Source organism: Cygnus atratus, chromosome 10 (genome assembly GCF_013377495.2).
Source record: "Cygnus atratus isolate AKBS03 ecotype Queensland, Australia chromosome 10, CAtr_DNAZoo_HiC_assembly, whole genome shotgun sequence".
In the NCBI taxonomy this organism is placed as follows: Eukaryota; Metazoa; Chordata; class Aves; order Anseriformes; family Anatidae; genus Cygnus; species Cygnus atratus.
In genome coordinates, this window is record NC_066371.1 from 8170928 (window position 1) to 8191658 (window position 20731).

The following is a 20731-nucleotide window of genomic DNA, read 5'->3' on the forward strand; positions in this document are numbered from 1 at the left end:
TGAACGGTGATAACCTTTGGCAAGGAGATCTGAGCATTCAAATTAGAGCAACTAGCTGTAGATCCAGACAATGCTGAAGTTAGTATGTATAACTCAAAGGGAAAAGGAAGAAAATCAAAGAAGGAGCGAGAACAAAGATACCACTAGAACATGGAAATTCTTCTAAGGAACATGCTTAAAGAGCAGTGAGAATTGTTAATGCAGAAGATTGTTTATAATAATAATTTCATGAAATGAATCAATCAACATAACATAAAAGCTCATTAATCAACATGAAAGGGTGCTACCTCTTCATTTTCTACTGGAATGCTTTGTGGGTTGTTTTTTATTTTTGGTAGTAAAAATGATTACTTTTTTGATTTTGTTTTGTTTGTTTTTGTTTGTTTGTTTTTTGTTGCTTTTTGTTTTAAGTGGAGAACTAGAGTTCTCCAAAAACATGCATGCTGGTGCTTGTGGGTACAAAATCACATCGCTATTTCAGAAGCCAAGTTGATGCTCCTATTACCAATTTGGCCTAGACAGTGCAAGTTTGTTCATGTAAGATTAAAGGGATGAGGTCTCTATGGCATATTGCAGTATGGTCCTTGGAATAAGATTCTCATTTACTAAATAAATTACTGTATATTACTGTATAATGGTGTTCACATTATAACTGACAATTAGCACCATTAAAGAGAAAGCTCATAAACAGCCAAAGCTCACATCAAATTAACACAGTCATGATTAAAATCACTCTTCTGATTTCTGCTCTTCACAGAAATAATCAGCATTTTGCATAAAAATGAGTGCGAAGCAGCTCAAAATCACAGTTATGCTGGGATGGTGGTAGTGAACTCCGCCAGCACAGCACTGCCACGTCAGCTGTTTGCCTGCCTGTGCAGCTCTGAGCGCTGGGTTTCCCTCCCGGCAGGGAGCCCGCACGGCGAGCCCTGCCCGCCGCAAGCTCGGTGCAGGCAGGGCTGGTAACCGGCACGGTGACGCTGGAGATTAAAGTCTGCAATTACTCCTCTTGGCTCTAATGAGGGGAACCTGGGTTCTCTCCTGGCCTGAGGGAAGCTCTTCTTCTTTATTGTAATTCTGTCACTTCGCCATTTAAATGGTTTCTAGCGTTTGCATGTTCATTTATACCGCTTCTACTTCAGAAAGAAAAAGAAAACCTGAGCAATTATAATGGAGAAGAACAATAACAAAATACAAAGGAGTCAGCAATTCATTAAAATTTAGAAACTGCAATGTCAAAAACTTTTCTTGACTTCAAGAAAAAAGGAGAGAGACTTTTTCTAAACTGGCACAGAGCCCACATCCTCATTAGGTTTTGCACTCCACTCGCCCAGCAACGCGCTAATGGTATCGCTTTAATCTTCAGCATCGCAGCACTAGCTTTACTGAGTTCACCAATGATGATGCTGAAATGGCAAGAAGGAGGAAGAAGGAAGCTTCAAGCCAATGCTGACCAGCGATGGTATCATGAACTGGCACCTGGCCGTGGACAAAAGTTTGAGACACATGGACATCTCTGTTCCTGATTGATACTTCAGAGAAAGCCAAACTTATAATGGCTTCATAAGGATCATCAAGGAAAATGTGATCAATAAATAAGTAATTGAGACCACATAATGAAGGAAACCATTTAGAATACCATTACATATGCCATGGTTTGAAAAGGAATCACAATATGCTGCATATGCATAAAAGTACTGCAAGATAATACGCCTTTGATCCGACATGCCTTTAAAGTAGGAAACAAAAGGACATTCTCATATATCTTACCAACTAATTTAACATATAAATCACAAAAAAATATGATCCAGATGGGCTTCAATGAAGGAAACCAATTAACGTAGACAGCCTTACCATCTGACACATTAGTTGTAATAATAAAAACCAAACAACATGGTCAAACAATAATGCTCTGTATTATATCTGACATTTCTAATTAGTTTCTGCATCCTCTTCAAGAAAAAAGACTACCAGCAAGCACTTCGTTTCCCAGAGGAAAAAAACATCTAAACTTCATGTGTACAGAGCAAAGTCTATGGATGACGCTGATCTATCTGCATTCCCGTGGGATGTGCTTTGAAACTAATGCGCTTTGCATAGTCCACATCTGGTTTCCCAATTAGACTCTGAAAATGTTTGCTTTCAACTGCATCACCACTGTAACTGTTGCAGGCCTGGAGTGCCAATACCTGCACACGCTCCTTAAAACCTTTACCTGTGTCCAGGGATCCAGAACAATCAGAAAGATTTGGGCTTTGGTTTCTGTTGGATGGGATTTATTTATTTATCCTTTCTCCAGCCTTCCTTCAAAATCTCGGAATGTCATTTCTCAAAGGAAGTACAGTATTTCTGGCACAGACCTCCCAGCATCAGGCTGTAAGGGTTGCATCAGACAGTTGCATGCTGAACTACAATTAGCATTACAAATTAAAAGCTCCACCACGCATACATGTACAGTTACTCTTTGAGATGTAAAATCTCAATTGTATGGACTGCTTTTGCATGTATCGGCAAGAGGAACACAGTTTCATCACCTTAGAAATTCTGGTTATTTTGAGCATCCTTTAAAATCCACCCATGGAAATCCTTTTCAGCACATGATTTAATAAAGTGGATCAACATTTGGAAATCTTGCGTAGGTGGTACATAGCAAAACAACGGGGACAGACTTGTTTTAGAAACTGCTCTTCTTTTAAAAAATAGTAAAGGAAAGACTGTGGGAATTCTGCTAATGCATTCATATTCAGAAAGGTCAGAGATCAGAGGCTCATGTCATTGCAATGAATACAAATCACTTGGAAAATTACATTTTCGTTATTAGGATTAACACTAAACCTATTCGATATAGCAAATTATTTTGCACAGCATTCATAAACAGTAATGAAATTCAGAAAGGCAGATTCTTCTTTTTCAAAAAAAAATATTTAAAGATGACAAAATTAGTATTCCAACCAGTTGAAAAGAAAATAAAGAATATTTAAAGAAAATGAAAAATATTTCTTAAGAATTTTCTTTTTTTTCCGAAGTAAAATAACATCCATTTATCAAGCCAGTATCAAATAACCTTGGCGTCATAAGCAAGGGTTTGTGAAGTCGAAATACTATTTCTGACACTACCAAGAAGGCCAAGGATCCTTTACAATCTCCCCTCCCTGAAATTTCAAAAGAGGCGTTGACTGGCTTTGCAGACTTCCTGAGTGTTCCTTCTGCCTCCCCAAAACAGTCCTAATGAATACCAGCACTGACAATTGAGACAGAGAGGGAAGCATGAGAGGCCTTTGCTCTGTGTGTTCAGGGTGGCCCGTCGTGAGAAATCACAGCTTCATCAAACCAGAAGCTGTTGAAAAAAGTTTGCGATAAATTAATAAATAAACAAATCTCTGCCTCTGACCATCCAACCTATAGCTTCAGGTTATTACTGGTAGGTAAAACAATTTTTCTAATTCATGTGGCGGGGCAGTTGGAGCAGACAGATGCAAACAATGATTTTTTTTTTTTGGTCAGGTCTATTACAACCTTCCTTTGCACTTTGGGAGCCCATTCCCATCCTCTGAAAAAGTGACTTGGCTAAAGTGACATGTGATTCATTATGGCAAGTTGGGGCCTGAATTAAGTTCCTGCAAGACCCAGTTGACAAGAAAACCACTTCTGTCCGCACGTGAGCTTTCTGGGCAAGCACAGGACCCCACAAGCTGCTCACATCCACATGCCACACCAGGACGCAACCTGATATGAAAGCATGCATCTGATTACCAACAAGAAAAGGTAATTCCAGATAACACCTGTTTTATTTCACCATGCAAAACCCTTGAATACAAAGTGAAAAGCATTGACAAACTCCATTGACAAAGACGACATTGTACTGCCCACAGACAGACCTGGGGCTATCAGACCCAACTGCACTGTGCTCCCCAGCAGCCCAAGGACTCTCCCTGCCGTCTGAAGACGCATCTTTGCACTCAGCTGCCGATGGCTGCCCAGCCCCGTGCCCTGAACACGGCTGCTTTCACAGGGTGCTGTGCCCCAGGCGATACCTTGCTCCTGCTGTGGCACAGCATTCTGCCGTGCTAGCTGCATGGCTGGCTCGGGTCTGGCTGGCTCCTGCACAAGCAAAGCAAACACACAGCTGTTTGTGCAGCTCCTTGAGACGCCCTGCTAGCACAAGGCAAGGGGCTGCAGCTGAACACAGGTAGGCAGAGGCCGTACGCACGGAAGGAAGCAATGCCAATGAAAGACGGCAGTCTCAGCACGATGGCTCCCAAACCGCTGCTAGCTATTTGTTTGTAAGCATCATGGGAAAGAGAAGATTTGAAGGACAATGAGGTCACTTTGCGGATATTTGCAAGAAGATCCTCCCACACATGAAAAGCTTATGGGAGAAGCCAGAAAAGTGACTGTTTGAAACTTAGCCCATGGGACGCAAAAGCTGGCAACGCTAGCAAAGCAGAGCTCAGAGCTGACATTGCAAAAGCACATAAGAGATGATAGATAGAGTGCTGCGAGGGCCGGAAGGGCCTTGAAAGTGATATGTTCACTGAAGGAAACATTGCCCTATTTCACAGTCATCTCAAACTACTGCAATACATTCTGATTTTATTTTTTCAAGAACATAAGCACATGTCTTTCCACTCACCTCAACAGGGAACCTCTTGCCATTGATGCTGTGCTCAGAGCCTGCTGATCCATTGCTTTGACCCCAGTGGAACTCCACCTTCTCTGCCTTGAATCTGCCTGGCAGCCCGGCACCACTGACAAAATAATCGTCCTTCAGCAGGATAGCAACTGCACACACAGAACAAGGAGAAGGATGTTCTTAGCACAATTTTTTGAAGCATTTACGGTTTTTACTCATTATACTACAATACTTCTTCTGATGCAAATAAAAAGTGAGGTCATCATTTTTCTCTTTACAGGGATTGGTTTTAAAAAAAAGAAAGGCTCCAAGTAATACTGGCTAATTAAGGAAGTGATTATGAAACTACATAGTCTACAGAAAATCACAAAGGCCAAATTTCTCAAGGACTTTTTGGCCTCCTCATTGGACATTGATTAAAATTTAAATGGCAAACTTCATTAAGAACTATTTAATGTGGTCGCAGGGACTAACGACCAACCATGTTTCTTGGCCTTGCAATTCACTAAAGTCTGCGGATCACCAGTTCAATCCTCTGTTTGTTGGATTCCCTCTATGTTATCAGGGGAAAAAAAAAAAAAAAAGCCTGTGCCCCTGTGCCCTGTCCCACCTCTACTGCTGGATATGTCAGGTACGTTCCTTAAGCTCCCTGCTTCTCCCTTCTGTAAAACTGGGAGAGTGACAATAACTTTTTTTGAGAACCACTCATGCAAAGCCCTCCATAAGAGCTGGGTTTTATTACAGTAACTCTGACATTATTATTATGTGATTCAATAAGGGTCAAAAGGATCTCCTTTGTATTTTCTTTTTATTTCCAAAAGCCTTTATAACAATAAAAGTTTGATGTCCAAACAGAGGGCAAAGTCATATGGTGGAAGACAGTACATGTTACAGGGGTGGTCCCACTATCAACTAAATCCAGCTTTCCAACATCCATGTCTGTTGCTCTCACTACAAGATCACCTTTCTTTCTAGCATTTCCCATTTTTAACATTCACAATTCCTAATAATGACTCCTTATAAAATCACTTCTTCTCATCCCTTGCAAAACTAGTGCTTAAAAACAAAACTAAAATTAGCATTTTGTTCTTGTAAAAGCGATTGCAGACCACCAATTGCTGTGCCCAGAATCCTGTGATTAAAGTTTTGTGTTTTTTTTTTTTTTTTTTTCCCCAATGGGAAAAGCTTAACACACAAGGATTTCTCTCTGTTCTCAATCCAACTGTGTCATCACAACAGGAACATTAATATAAATCCATTTTTATTATGTAACAGGGAGGATTTTATTCACTGCTGAAAAAACTAAAAGGGTAGTTGTGAAATAGAAGTTACTCCTCTGTTGGTGAATCACTGGCAGGCTGTTGCTGCAGGCTAGGCTTTCTGCCACACCAGGGCTGCTCTCCATGTGAGTACAGGCAGTTGGCTAAAGCAGCCTCATCTCAGGTGCAAGTGTGCAATTAAGAGACATCTAAACATTAAATTGGTTATGTTAAAACCACCTAAATGTTGAATTGCATGAGATGTTCAGATGTTTTTAAACTGTGCCAGTGACATCATGGGGCTCTTCTCTTCCATGATTTCTGGTTCCTCTGCATCAAAGTATTTGTGTAGGAAGACCGGTGGTGTGGGACTGGCTGTAGGTTGCTGTTTGTGTCAGCCAGGATACCAATGTATCCTTACTGAAACACAAGTGGCTAGAAGCACTACTGCTCTCTTCTTCTCTTAAGAAAATCTCAGTGAGCTCGCCAGTGTTTTAGATACCAAAAATCTCACCCAACTGGTTAGAAATTCCACAGACAAAATTCTAGGAGATGAGGAATACATGAAAGCAGACTTGTGTGCATCTGATAAAAATCTCTGTGGGGATTCAGTTGCATCTAATAAATATTTGATAGTTCCTAAATCATTTATGGCTCTGTCAGGGGTCATTTTACTTGTTTTAGATGAATAATTAAAAGGATAATTAGGAGGATGTACAATCTGAAATGTTCATCTAATTGTTCATTTTACAGTATTTCTTACACTGCTGAGCTGTACAACACATGTTCCCATCACCTTCCTATTTTAGCAGCATGTCCTTATTTCCAGTGATCTGGGGGCTTCCCTTCCCTCCCCTCCACACAACTTCTGGTTTTCAGGGCTGGAACAACCAAACACCATGTCGGTGGGCTTCAGGAGCCTCTGCGTTTATCCAGTAATTTACTCAGAGTGCACACCAAAGAATCAATCCCCCACACCTACTCAGCTTAAAATACTATATAATTTAGATTTCAAAACCAAAGGAGGTGGCGCACAACTACCAGGATCACAATTGTGTGATGCCATTTGCAGGATCAGGCCTGGAGCTGTGTGTCTGTCACCTTCCTGAGGGAAAAACCCAACCTGGATACAAAGCAGCTCTTCCCCCTTCCTAAGCAGGGCAGCTGGACAGATATATACGCCACACCTGCAGAGTACTTAACAGAAACACACCTCTGGCAGAAGTTTTGGTAGTTTTCTCTAAGCGGCCAGTGTTTTTAGAAGTTTGAAGTGATCTAAGGAGGGGTAAAGTGGCAGTGTCTGTGTAATGCTGGCAAGAGGCCTGCTCCCACAGGCGCTCTGCGGCCTCAGGGCAGGTTGGGCCTGTGGAATCCCTGTCAGCCTCAGGCCTGATATAAAGCAAAAATAACTAGGAGATGTGCTTATACTCTCCAAGTGATCCTTACCACTTGGGAACCAGCTACTTCAGTGATGAAATCAAACCCACATTAGTGCCTTTGCCAGCATAATCATGCACAAAAGCATTTCTAGTTAAGGCAGAGGCATAATGAATCCATTTTCATTTTCTGAATGAAGCTCTGTTTTCTGTACATTGTCTGTCCTTTACCTGATATGGGGGGAAAAGAATACAACAGATCTAAAGAGCAGTAACCTCTTTGCCTTTTAACATTTCACAGCATAAAAATAAGTAATTGTTCTGTCCTAAAAAAAATATTAAAAAATACTAGTCCAATAGCAATAACAATAACCCAAGCAACACATTTCCTGCCAGTTAATGAGCATCAAGGTTAAGGGCCTTTGGCTTTCCCGTGGACCCTAGTGTCTTTTAACCAGTCATTAATTGCTGAGAAATGCCCTCTACATCCATCACTATTGCTTAAACAGTTATTTAGTTTACTATCTCTGTCAGTCTGCAATATGAAGGTCTCACGTGGCCATCTGCTCCAAGACTTTGCTGCCAAAATGCATCGCAATTTATGGCACAACCTGCCTCTACTTTCTACCCATAAGCCAAAACATCCTACTTGGTTTGCTGCTCTGCCACTTACCATTTTAAAAAATTAATCCCAGACAAGTTTCTTCAAAAGGTCAGAAAACCAAGAAAGGGAATGGAACTTGATAAAGTAAGGGAGGAGTTAAGCGCTTAGCAGCAGAAATCACAGATGACAGCAAGGCAAAGAAAGTCTTCCTGTTACCAGTAAAAGATTGTAAGTTACCCAAGAAAAATGACAGTTACTGTTGCCCTGAGAAGCAATAACTTGTCAGCAAAAATCCATACCCCAATGGGTGAAAAAATCAAGTAGAGCAGCAGTGCTAAAATCACCCAGCAGAGGAGACCAAAGATACAGCTTTCACTGCCAATTGCGTGGAGACTGGAAAATTCGCTGGCACGTTTTGGTTCAACATGGTTTCCTATTATATGTGCAGCAATATGTTCCTATTATACATGCAGTATAGCATTAGCATCTTTCTTAGAAGAAGAGCACCATCCTTTTTTCTTGGTATTTCTAATTATATTTATTGCTGGTTACTACAAACACTCCTTTGTGACCAAAAGAGCAGGGTGCATAACATGAATAGATTAATTAAGCACCAAATTTCCACAGCATTCAGCCTTCCCCGAACCTCATTTTGTTACAAAGGGCAACAAACTCAGAATTTCAAAGCAAACAGGAGCATTTCTTAGTGAAGCTGAAAAAAAACTCAGTAATGCATCAAAAACCCAAGCTATGCTTGATGGTGGTTTACATTAACTAGATTTGCTTTGTGGTAAAAGCAAACAGGATCACAGCCTGTCACTCCATCTCATCTGAGGAGCAATAACTCCCAACTCCCACTACATCCCTGAATCGCTGGAACAGGATCTAAGGCATCTTGTGGACTCCAGGTTGTGGCTCGCACCCAAAGTCCCCTGGAAGCCATGGGCGTATCTGAGGTCAGGTTCCGTGCGCAACTGCGTTGCATACTCCCGGAGCAGGTACATGCCCTGGGTTTTGCTAGCAGACCTTCTGACTAGGAACCTGTTACCTAAAGCACTATAGACACACATGTCGAATGTTAATAAAGATAAAAATATACTTCCAATAAATAAAATTGAATTAATTAGCAGTTTAATCCAATTCCCTAAAAATATTTGACCTTGTCAAATGAAGAGGGTGGCCTTGTAATTTCTGCTTTTTACGTTTTTAGAATTAAAGAGTAATCAAATGCATGCAGCTTTGCATATAAATCAACCTTGACCTTTTGGTGAACTGTTTTGGTAAAAATAAGCAGTACTCTGACTGTTCTTTTCTCTGAAAGCCAGAGCAGACAGGGCAGAAGAGGATTCAGTTAAGAACACAGTGCTATAATCATATCAGAAACACATTAATAAGCTCCCACTACTTTGAGCAGTTATTGCTCTTTCTTCTCTAAAACATCCCGATTTCTAAGACTTCTCCTTTCCTACAAAAGTCTGAGCCTTGCATCTCAGCATTCTTTTGGATTAGATGTTACAGCCTCCCCAAAGCTGATAATTCAAGGTTACACCTTGAAACTCTTATACAGCCTTTTATTCTGAGGAACAACTGACTACCAAGAGAATTATTTTATACTGAGAGCCTAAAAAAATTTTTTAAAAAACCAAACCTTAAAATCTGCAGAACTAGCTTTGCACAGAATGCAAAGGCAGAGATAGGAGGCTGCTGCTGGAAAATTATATTAAAAAAAAAAAAAAAGCAAACCCCAAACAACAGAACAATGAAAAACAAGGAGGGTGAAACATGGCTTGAATTTTTAATTGACTGCAGGCACGCTATGGAGACAAACAGAAAAGAACATACCCGTTTTTCCTGTGTTTTTCATCCAAGTCTTGTTAGAAGATTCATTGTCAAAACCATCAAGCTGCAGTTCTTGGTACTCATCTCCGACGTGAGCCTGATGGTCTACGATGTCTATGGGAGACTGGTGAGACCCTCCGCACTTCTCACTAGAAGTAACCCAGTGCTCGGGACCATAGGTACCTGTTAAAAAATACCAATGTAAATTAATATTCCAGTGGCTCAGCAGTTCTGGATAATGCTTAAGAAAGAGGATGAAGAACTTAAGCTCCCCAGGTAACACCACTGCTGTTACACTTCCCACATTTGAAAAAGGTTAAGACTTGTAAACGTATGAAGAGATCGAAATCCATTAGCTTCATGCCGTACTCAAACTTTGCCTCTAGCAGTAAAGAACAATGGTCTTTTTTTTTTTTAATTACTATTCTATAAAACTATCTGAAATTCTCAAGTTCTTCATGCATATGATATGAATTAGCATGGTTTTACAGGAACTTTCCTAAAGCTTCAGCCATGATATATTAGTATATATTTACCTTCTTACATGAGATACATAATGTACCAGCTCTGCATTAACTTGCATTTGTGCAATACTCTGCTTAGATAATATGATCTTTATTAATGATCTCATTTATTTGGGTGGTTTTGAAATCAGAAAAGATGAAAATAAAGATTTAAACCAAAGGGCATATTAGTAAATTTGAAGAAAGCAAGTAAGTATAAAACGCAAACTCTTGATGGAGGAAATAAAGATAGCAATAACTGATCAGGAAAATACTCTTCCTTTTATTGTTCTTACATGAGTTTTCTGTTTTGCTTATTAGCACAGTCTGTTCTCACCTGATGTAAGCTACTCTCTAGAAACAAGTCAAGTATTAGCAGTAAAGGAGAAGGTCATGGTCTGTCACGGTGTGGTGGTGGAGCTGCGAGAGGTGGTATCACAGACCACAGCTCAAGCTGCCACAACCCAAACCCACCATGCCCATTCTACAAGGCTCTCCAGCAAGAACAGTCAATAAAAATACCACGTGGAAATAAAAGGTTTCAGACAAAGCCCTTGCCGTCCCCACCACAGACCACCTCTAGAAGCAATACAACACCAGGGGCCTCAACAGCACACAGAGGAGGATCTCCAGTGAGTTTCAAAATTTTCTTACAACCTCCCTCCCCAACTCTTAAATTGCATTAACAGAGACTAAGAGATTGTGTTCCTGTGAGTGCAAATAGTTGTCCACGCTCCTGAAGTAACAGCACAGAGTTCTTGCAAAGCACTGTTCCCTCACAGTTCTTTAAGTGCCTTACAGCAGGGATCAGCACCCTTATTCTCATGTAAAGACAGGGAAAGTGATGAGCTGAGGGAAGCAATTTGCCCAAGCTCTTCTACCAAACCAAGTTACAACCCGGAGCCAAACTCCAGTCTCCTGAGACCTCCGATGTCACACCTGTTCTGTACCTCTGAACTACACAGTCAGCATGTCTGCTCTGTAGCATACAGCAGCAAATGATGCGCCCATATGCATTTATTACCCTTGCATCTGAGCAACATATGTAAATTCAATTAGTGCCATCCAAACACAGCAGTTGGGAAGGCCCGTTTCTTTGGCCCCTGGGTTTTAACGTGTCTAGTTGCAAAATGCATTTTTCCTATCTTCCCTTGGGCTGATGCAGGACACTTAATCACCAGCAAGATTTTGTGCATTACCCATCATATGCAAATGCTCTATGGTAACGAAAACAACATCAAAGTGTTTCATTTTAATCTACAATTAAGCAAAATTGCACCATCCTTTAAAAGTCATTTACATCACCTGCCCAGGTTAAAGAATCAGTTTTGTTTATCTCATTGTTCAACTTGTATTGTCAGCAAACGCCACTTTTAGTTAATTTCCCAATGTACCACAACTAAGGAGAACAAAATTATTAAAAAGCCCTACATTGGGAAACCTAAACATGTTCCACTTGTAGATTTTTTTTTCCCTGAATCAGGATGCTCTTATTAATTGTTTTGCAGTGAATTAACTGGCAATTCAGATTTACTTACCGTATAACCTTGCATTTACTCCATGAAATTTAGGAATTTGTTTTAGAATGTTTAGTCCTGCACACAATCATCAAACCTGCCAGCTCTCATTTTTTTTGGCTTTGTTATAAACATATGGTGAGCTTTTCAAAAGCACTCTGCTCACAGAGGCTATCGCAATGGTTTCAGCTGTGGTTTCAAAAGCTGTGCACTCAATTTTTTTTTATTATTTTTTTTTTTAGTATTTTGGTGACCTCCTAACCAATGGGGAGATCTTATTTTTGAATAAGCTGATTTATTTTAACAGGCATTGCAGGGTTACCTCCATGCATCTTGTCACAAAGGCTTTTTTTTGTGATTCTTCTTATCATTATCATTTTTATTTTTAAGTGTAGCCAGCTCTCAACCAATTTGCAGTGAAAACTGTCTTGTCAAAAGAATAAAATAAGCCATAAAGGTAAACAAGCAAGCAAAACATCTTATTGAGTTAAAACCTCAAGTGACTTAGGTACCTGGATTAACTCTTGCTGAAATACAGGTTTTCACTGCCCAGACTTCAAAAAGGCTTTTAGGCCTTTGTGTCACTTAAACAAGCTTATTAAAAAAAAAAAAAGTGTTTTTTTTTTTTTAATTTAACTTGTTTGAATTAGTTTAATATAGCAATACATCTCTTTTTAAAAATACAGTGGCTTCACCTGGTTCTAAATCTATAATTTACCAAAAAAAAAAAAAAAAAAGCCCAATACTAGCTGCTATCTTCATGTGATAGTATTAGTTTTCATACAGAAAATGTTTCCATATGCTGAATTAGCTAAAGGAAAATCTAATGCAGTGAAACTCTCTCAGCAATTCAAAACCCCAATTCAGTGCCGGTGCTGTGACTCCAAGCCCTGACATCCCAAATTGCAGCCAGAAGGCTAAGCTCTGATTTAAAGGTTCGAGACCTGTTAGTTAAAATCAGCACAGGATTTTATAAACGGCTGAGTTTTTCATTAATTTCTTTCCGAACTTTTTGATATGCAAAGTGTTACATGCAATATGACCTACACCATTATGGCAGCAATTCTAGACAGAAATAGAGGCCACAACCTCAACACCGCCATCCCTGCCACGCGGGGCTGGGGCCATCCCAGCTTTAACAATTAGCGGGATAAGACACGGCTGGGGGGAGGCAGGAAAGAAGGAAATTTTAATTTCTGAGTTTGAGACCAAAGTAAATCAACTCTCTCTCCAACGCAGGAAAAACAAGCTCAACAAATTGTAATCAAGACCAGTGCAGTGGGATTCATTTATTCCCTGGTAGCCATCAGACGGTTTAAGTCTAACTGCCTGCTTTTTTCCATGGACATTCAAGTGCAGTTTTAATTGAAACTGATCTTCCACTACAGATTTCAAATTAATTCTTCTTCCAAGTGTCTCATGCTCCAGACATTCTTGCCTTGCAAAAAACCCTATATCATTAGAGGAGGAAATAGAACGCTTTTTCTAAGCTTGCAGGTATTGATTACCTATTCCTTCCATCAAAGCACAATTGCCATTCTGCACTGTATAAATCTCTTCAGTGTTAGACACTTTATAAAGTACCAAGAATTATATCATTAATCATTTGCAGTTGCACCTGTCTTGCTTTATTGAATTCTTTGTTTTTTAGAACTTTAAATAAATGCTTTTAAATAAAAACATGACACTAAATAAAGACTCTGTTTCACTTAAGCCTAGCAAAAAAATCCCTCCGTTCCGTGTGTAACATTTACCCATCTGAGACAGATAACTTATGGCTGTTTGTATTCCATTTTTCCAATGGCGAGCATTACGGCTTTCATCAAATAAAATTTGGAATGAATTTGAATTGACCTTTTAAGGGTTGACAAATAATTCAGTTTTCAAAACCCAACCAAGCTAAGAGACCTCACCTGTGCTAACAACTAACACATTTCCACCACAATGGTGGGATGACCCGCAAGTGAAGGCGAGCATCTGACACCCCGTCCTGGAGCTGGAGTACTCGATGCAAGCGCGGCACCGAAACGGGACGTGCTGGGAACGCTGTGGGGAGGAGGTCACCCTCTAAAGCCCCAGTAACTCCAGCCCCACCGAGATGAGATCCTGCCCTGCTGCTGCAGAGCTCGCTCATCTCCTGAGGCTGGCAGCCCCACAAGCTCATTTTGGTCTGCAGCCAGGTCTCTGGGAGCTGACCCTACCTCTGCTGAAACCAGGGGCGAGAGAGGTCCCTGCTTCTGAGGGGTAAAAGCGCATCTGGGGTCTGTCCTCAGCAAGACCACCTGCTTCTCACACCAGGACTTTCAGCAGCACAAAACGCCAGAGGTGTTGTCATCCATCCTCATCCGAACTTACTTGATGCTTCCAAAGACTCTGCAATCTTTTCTCATGCAAAATCTTCCAGTCAATGACTGCAGAATCTTTAATATATATTTTTTTTAATGCACAAGCTGCTCTTTAAATAGAATCCAAAATTACCTTTCTCTTTCTAGTTATGTACAACCTAAACAATGAGAAGCCTTCATTAATGAAAAAACATTTCCACTAAATCTAATTAAAGCTTGCATAAAAACTTTAAAAAAAAAAAATCAAATATATTTTTCTTCCACAAAGCTTTTGTTTAAACTTTCTTCTATCAAAACCACTGCAATTTTCTTGATTTTAAATAATTTCCCAACTAATGGATCAGCTCCTCTGATACAGACTGATGTATACCGCACGCTTTTACACAACATCCAGATGTAGTGTGACACACATCAGCAATTTATGAACAATCTGATTATGATCATTCATTTACAAGATGGGAAAGAAGCAGAAAAATCAACATTTGTTTTTCTTAATTTTACATGGTTTTAACATTTGCACAAAAATTTGACTTTAAAATCCCAGTCTATCGGGCAAAGAGCTAGTTCAGATTTTTTTCAAATTTTTATATATACATAACTTCTCTGTGCTTTATTCTTTAACAGTTTTTAAACAACATTATCTCAGACAAATCTAGATGTATTTGATGCCTCTAAACCTTTTATTTCTGAATGAAAATGGCAGTCATGATTGCAACGGCAACCCAAACCACTCACACTTCTGCAATTAAAACAAATTAGCTTGGCCACTTCACAAGGACATCCTATCCCATCATCTTAATGCACAAGATCATTAATCCACGATTATCTGCAAGGCAGATATTCACAGAACTGTAAGGAAACAGGCGCTGCAGAAAGGCTTACATCCATCACCCCTTCTAGCCCTGCTTTGTCCTCCCTCCACATGCAAATGGCTCTTGCTGCTCTCTTGCTGGCTGTTTTCTAACGCTGACAGAAGGAAGCTACCCTCCTAAGAGGAGGGAATCTCTGTCAGAGGCAGGATGCCCACGTTTCACACAAAGTGGCAGGGCTCCCTTCTTGCTGGGTCAGAAGGATGTGGGATGTTGGGAATTATGTTTGGAAGCTCACCCAAAATAAGGCTAAAGGCACGCTAAGCAGTGGCTTGGTTACTCCTCGGATGGCAGTGGTATTCAGTTGTGTTAGTGATGCCACCCAAGCAGGTTGCCTCCAGCATCTTTTCTGCAAGTTTTATGGGAAGGATTCTCAGCAAGATTCTGGATAAACAGGAATGCTTTTCTTTGTACAGATGCGTAGGTATGACCTGCCCAGCCAACTGAGCATTTACTTGAGTAATGCTGAAGATGTGAATCTCAGAATTTCCACCTGTCTCTGTCGTACTTGAGCTGCTCCCTCATGAGCCAAATCTCAAGAAACACTGAAAAGAAACACCAGTAAACAAAAACATCTCCTTTTTAACACTGAGAAAGAGCAAGGAAGTGGTGCCAGTAAACAAAAACATCTCCTTTTTAACACTGAGAAAGAGCAAGGAAGTGGTGCCCTTGCTCAACTATAAAGCAGTGAGCTTCTCTTGCAGGCTGAATTTTCAAACAGGAAAAAATGGTTTAAAATAATCAAACATCAAGGAAATTCACTGCGGAACTGAAAGTATTTCAAGATTCTTCAGAAGTTTCAGGTCTGGGGTTTCGCTCTGTTATCTGGGACGAAAAGATCAAACCTGGTACTTGATGCCATTAACCAAGACTTCATCATTTTTGCCGTTTAAAAGCAAGTCCTGGAAGGCACGCGAGGAAGGTGCTTACGCCATGCGAGTGAGGGCAGCAGGCAAGGCGTGTGCTGCAGCTCCAGCCCAGCTGAACTGTCAGCCTCCCTTCAGTCTCTAACCTCCGGCTTCCTCCTAGGAAGACGAAATGAAGTGAACCCTGCAGGATGAAGGCTAAAGGCTGCATTTAGATACAAGGCAGGAAAGAATGATTCGAATGACTGACTGATCTCTTGCTGAGTAATTTACCACGCGGCAGCAGGGGTAAAGGTATAAAAATCCCCGAAAGCCCTGATAAAAATCAGTGGCATCTTTCAGGGGCCTTCCCGTTGCAGAGAAAGCAATCAAGTTTTTGAATCATTATATTAGGGGAAAAGTTGCTAAAATTATACTGTCTTGCTCTAAAACGATGGCATACCAAATTCAAAGAGATAGAGAAAGAGAGCCCATAGTTAAGAGTCCACGGTGCCGTTTTGAACAAAGATTCCAGGATTTCCTACCCTGAGGGAAAAGGGCTTTTCATTTTATTATTCTCTGTCATCACTCTGTTTAACATGAGACACTCATGCTTGCAGAAAATTCCAATTACTGCTTGAAAAATGAGACTGAATACCAAGAGCAAGGTCCTGAAGAGCTCGCTGAGACCCAAACAGATATAAGCATCATCCAGTCTGCAAACTCGGTGCAGAAAAAAGTGCCTAAGACATGTCAGAGTCGTAAACAGCCCCGGACAGGTTTTTGGAGAGCTGAAAGACGCTGAAAGAAATTTTTCCCAAGAACAGTTTCTGATAAGGGATATCTTAACCGGCAGTTGTTGGAACATACACAAATACAGGAAGACAGAACAAAAAGGGTTTGGATTTAGATAACCTTTGAGCAATTGCTAGCAGCAACATCGAAGCACCAGCCCTGCTTCTCCTTTCTGCACCGGTGCCACCACACCTACAGAAACGTCCAGCCATGGGGCCTTAAAAGCAGAGCTGATCTTCAGAACTGATTTCACCAGTGATACCATCTCACTGCCAAAACACGGCTGATGCAAAGAAAAAGAAAGGCTTTAAACTACGCTCCTGAAAATAAATTGTCCTACAACACCTGCAGCTTTTAAACCCAAAAACAGTGAGGTGCACCATCTTCTAAGTTTCTACAGACACCATGTTTCTTGCTGGATTCTTTAATTAAGCCTTCTATTAATTATCTTTTGCAAAGAGTTCTAACGTATGTTTTCAAAAGCTTTGTATCCTTCAGAAGGTATGTGAACATCTGTATTACACAGCCACAAACACTTTTTTTTTTCTGTGTATCCCCACACTTCCGTACAAATACTTTCTGGATCCTAATCTTGTTCCTCAAAAAAGTATGAAGCTGCCATGAATCTTGTATGAAGCTCCCGCTGTACCTACCAACCTGCCAGCAGCACAAACGTATGATAAATAAGCAACATCAGGAAACCTCAGCACCTTAAGACAAATGTTGCAGGAAGTTCACAACAAATTGGAGCAAGTGCAATTACTTAAAACAAGTTTTTTCCATAAACATTTCAAGGTTTGCATCTGTGACCTGAATAATGTACCACCACGCAAAAGTGAAAATGGGACTAGCTTCAGCTGTGCTGGCAAAATATTTCGGGATTTCTTCAGGAGTGTGACACAACATACTCTTGATAGACACAACTAATGAGCTGCTGAGTTTTTTAACTCCAATATTTCAAAAATGTTTACATTATATTGAACACAGCATAACAACATCGATGAGATTAATATGCAGAACTCACTGAGTGGGAGGATGAATTGTGGTATACAAGGTGCGTGCTGGTGGCAAGTGACTGAGACAATATACGTCTACATCCTCTGTTTTTCATAATTTTCATTTTTAATAAATGAACATCTGACATCTCACACCATTCATTTCGTAACTGTCTGTGGCCTTTTTAGAACCGCTCACCCTGAGCTGCATATAATAAACGAGGTGATAACTTACGTTATAAGGAGAAAACAGAAGATTAATTTATATGAAGACGTTGTAAATTAACTTTCTTCTCTTCCTATACCAGTTGAGTAAAACTCCATGAAGGCGAGGGAGAGACATAAAAATAGATTTTTTCTTAAATATAATTTAAAAAAGTATAAACCCTAATGGAAATTACTGGATGAAGATGTACTGTGAATCAATGCAGCAGCTGATGACAGCACCTGATGTCGCTGGGTGGAAGGCAGGGTGTCAGCAGGCGGTGCCTGGGACCGGGCCCGTCTGAGGCCACCTCCCTGGCAGGGCGGCCCCCCTGTCACTGTCCTCCTTTCCCTTCACAGGCAACAGCTGGACAATGATGGACCTGGGCAGCAGACGCACTCGTATCGCTGTACTGCCCAACACTGCAGCGAGGAAGGACGAAGGCCTTCATTCTTCCACAGACAGGGCAGCAAACAGCTCAAAAACTCATAACCGAGCCACGTAAGGCAAGGCCGCAGCGACCCAACGTGCGGCACCTCACACTCGAGAACAGCCCCTCCTGGGCTGACCTGCCCCCTCCTGTAACAACCTCGCTTCTCTGAAGGCATCTCCCTCAGCTGGAAACCCCCCGGCACGTCCTCTATATCAGAAACTCAATCATCCGTCCCATAGGACAGGAGAGAAACGCCGCCAATTCTTCCAGATAGCAAAGATAAAAGGAGAAATGAGCCTGGTGTTTCATGGAATTAAACAGATGAAGAATGAGCCTGAGCACATATAATGCCGATGTAAATCACGGTCCCATCTGGACTGCTCCAAGAAGAAAGCACAGCATGAAAAAAGCTCTCAGAAAATAAAACAGAGGAAACAAGAGGAAGAAACTGGGCAGGAAACTTTCCCACCCAGGAGCTGTTTGATGCAGACAGAGGCCCGGGGGGCTTCAAGAAGACTTTGTGGAAAGAAGAGGAGGGAAGAGGATGTGAATTCAGCACGCTGCTAATTATGGCATCCCTTGCCAAGGCTAGGAGAGGCAAGGGGCCGAGCAGGCAGCGGCCGTGCTGCGGTGACGGCCCCCACAGGACCCGGACCCAGCTGAAGCGGGCAGCGGCTGTGTGCCAAAGCTGTGGCATGGCAGGGAGACCTCAGGCTGCAGGAGGAGCGAGGCGAGAGGAAAACCTAGAACAGCCACGGTGGGCTAAGGAACCACTGTATGGCAGCATTTTTTTTCTTCGAACCAGAGATCTTGGCTAGTTTGAGAGTTTGACTTAGACCAGGCTGAAGCATCAAGACTCCCGCGCTGCTGAACCAGCCCAGCGGCTCCAGAGATGAATGCTGAACGACAGTGACAGTAATAAGCCGTGACATTTAAGTCAGGAAGTCTCAAATTCCCATCTTGCTTCTCTGGCTCCTTCCTACCACCAGGAGCAACACGCTCCATTTCATTCCCCTGCTTTATAAAGGGAGAAGTTCACCTGTCTCATCAGAGCATCTGCAAGGATTGCTCAAAACTTGAGAAGAGCTGCAGAGATTTAAAAAGAAAAAAAAAAAAAAAGAAAAAAGCACAGTAACTGTGCAAGCCTCAGCTGTCCCGCTGCAGACCTCAGTGCCAGGCTGCCTGTAAATGCATTTAGGAAAGACACAGTTCCAATTATTTCTCAAAGTACCGCACACTTGAAATCCTACTACTTCTCACATGTACCCTTAATAGCCTTGATCTCACCAAAGAAACTGCTAACGTAAATGATGCCTCACTGTAACTTAATTACCTCCAATTTAGGTGGGTATGGGAACAGAAAGTACCTTTTCTTGATTCCCATCTGTTCCTCATAACTAACCAAAGGAGCCTTCCCCAGAGCTCTGTCTCTGAGAACCAGCATGAAAAAAAAAAAAAGAAAAGAAAAGGAAGAAGAAAGTAAGGAAAAAATTGTATATTTTTATTGAATTTTTGCAGGATGCTGGTTAATAAAACACCCACAGAGAGCACAGAGCAATATAGAAAGGGAATAAAGGGAGGGAGGGCTGATATCAATAAAGCCTATCCAGAGGCACTGGTGGAGCGAACGTACTCTTGGTTTCAAAAGAAACCTGCTACTAAAGTGATTTTCACTCGTTGCTTTGGCTCACGTTTAAAATTCACAAAAAAAAAAAACAACACAAAAGTGTCCTAAGAAAAAAAAGCCAGGAAGATAAAATCGTCCACTGCTAAAACATGTGTCACCTTCAGCTTTCCAATATCCGTTGTTGGTCCTAACCTGACCCAAAGACGGCCACAATACGATACGGACTGTATTGTTTAAGTGCATCACGGGCAGCGCTGCAGCCCCTGAAATCATTCATTAGACTTCGACGAACAATGGCTTTGCTATGATACATCTCTTTTTTCTTTTTTTTTAAAGGTGAAAATCAACTTTTGACCAACTAAGTTGTTAATGGCATCCCTGTTAGAACAGACTTCTCAATCCAGCTGTCCTTTTCACTAATATGCACCAGTAAAATAGCTCCCGGGAGAGTTTCTGGGAGATAGCCAGCTTTTACTTAACGACACATCATGAACCCTAGCCTCAACTACCATTAACATTCAGTCTATGTTTCTACCATTAATTTAAGAGCATCAGGAGTAAGAATAAATAGGAAGACAATAAGCAGCCGTAACATCCAGCTTGAGGTACTCTAGCTGCAGAAGCAGGGCTATCTCCTACGGCACAGAACATTTTACAACCATTTTTCTCATTTTTGTTCCATACCTGCCATTTCCCATATGTTACATTAAATAGCTTAAACTCTTCAGAGCCAGCTTTAGTTTTTCAATTAGGTGACGGGAAAGAGGGAAAGAGGGAAAGAGGGAAAGAGGGAAAGAGGGAAAGAGGGAAAGAGGGAAAGAGGGAAAGAGGGAAAGAGGGAAAGAGGGAAAGAGGGAAAGAGGGAAAGAGGGAAAGAGGGAAAGAG

The 20731-nt window shown here is 41.2% G+C and overlaps 1 protein-coding gene across 1 annotated transcript in view; it reads right to left on the minus strand.

The window, feature by feature from the left end:
- The window catches only part of PTPRG (protein tyrosine phosphatase receptor type G), a 403467-nt gene that overhangs the window by 178338 nt on the left and 204398 nt on the right, over window positions 1-20731 (minus strand). The window contains exons 3-4 of the mRNA XM_035547040.2: window positions 9715-9894; window positions 4634-4782 (exon numbers count right to left, since the gene is read on the minus strand). Coding sequence (XP_035402933.1) covers window positions 4634-4782; window positions 9715-9894 — 329 coding nt within the window. The remainder of the gene's footprint in view (window positions 1-4633; window positions 4783-9714; window positions 9895-20731) is intronic.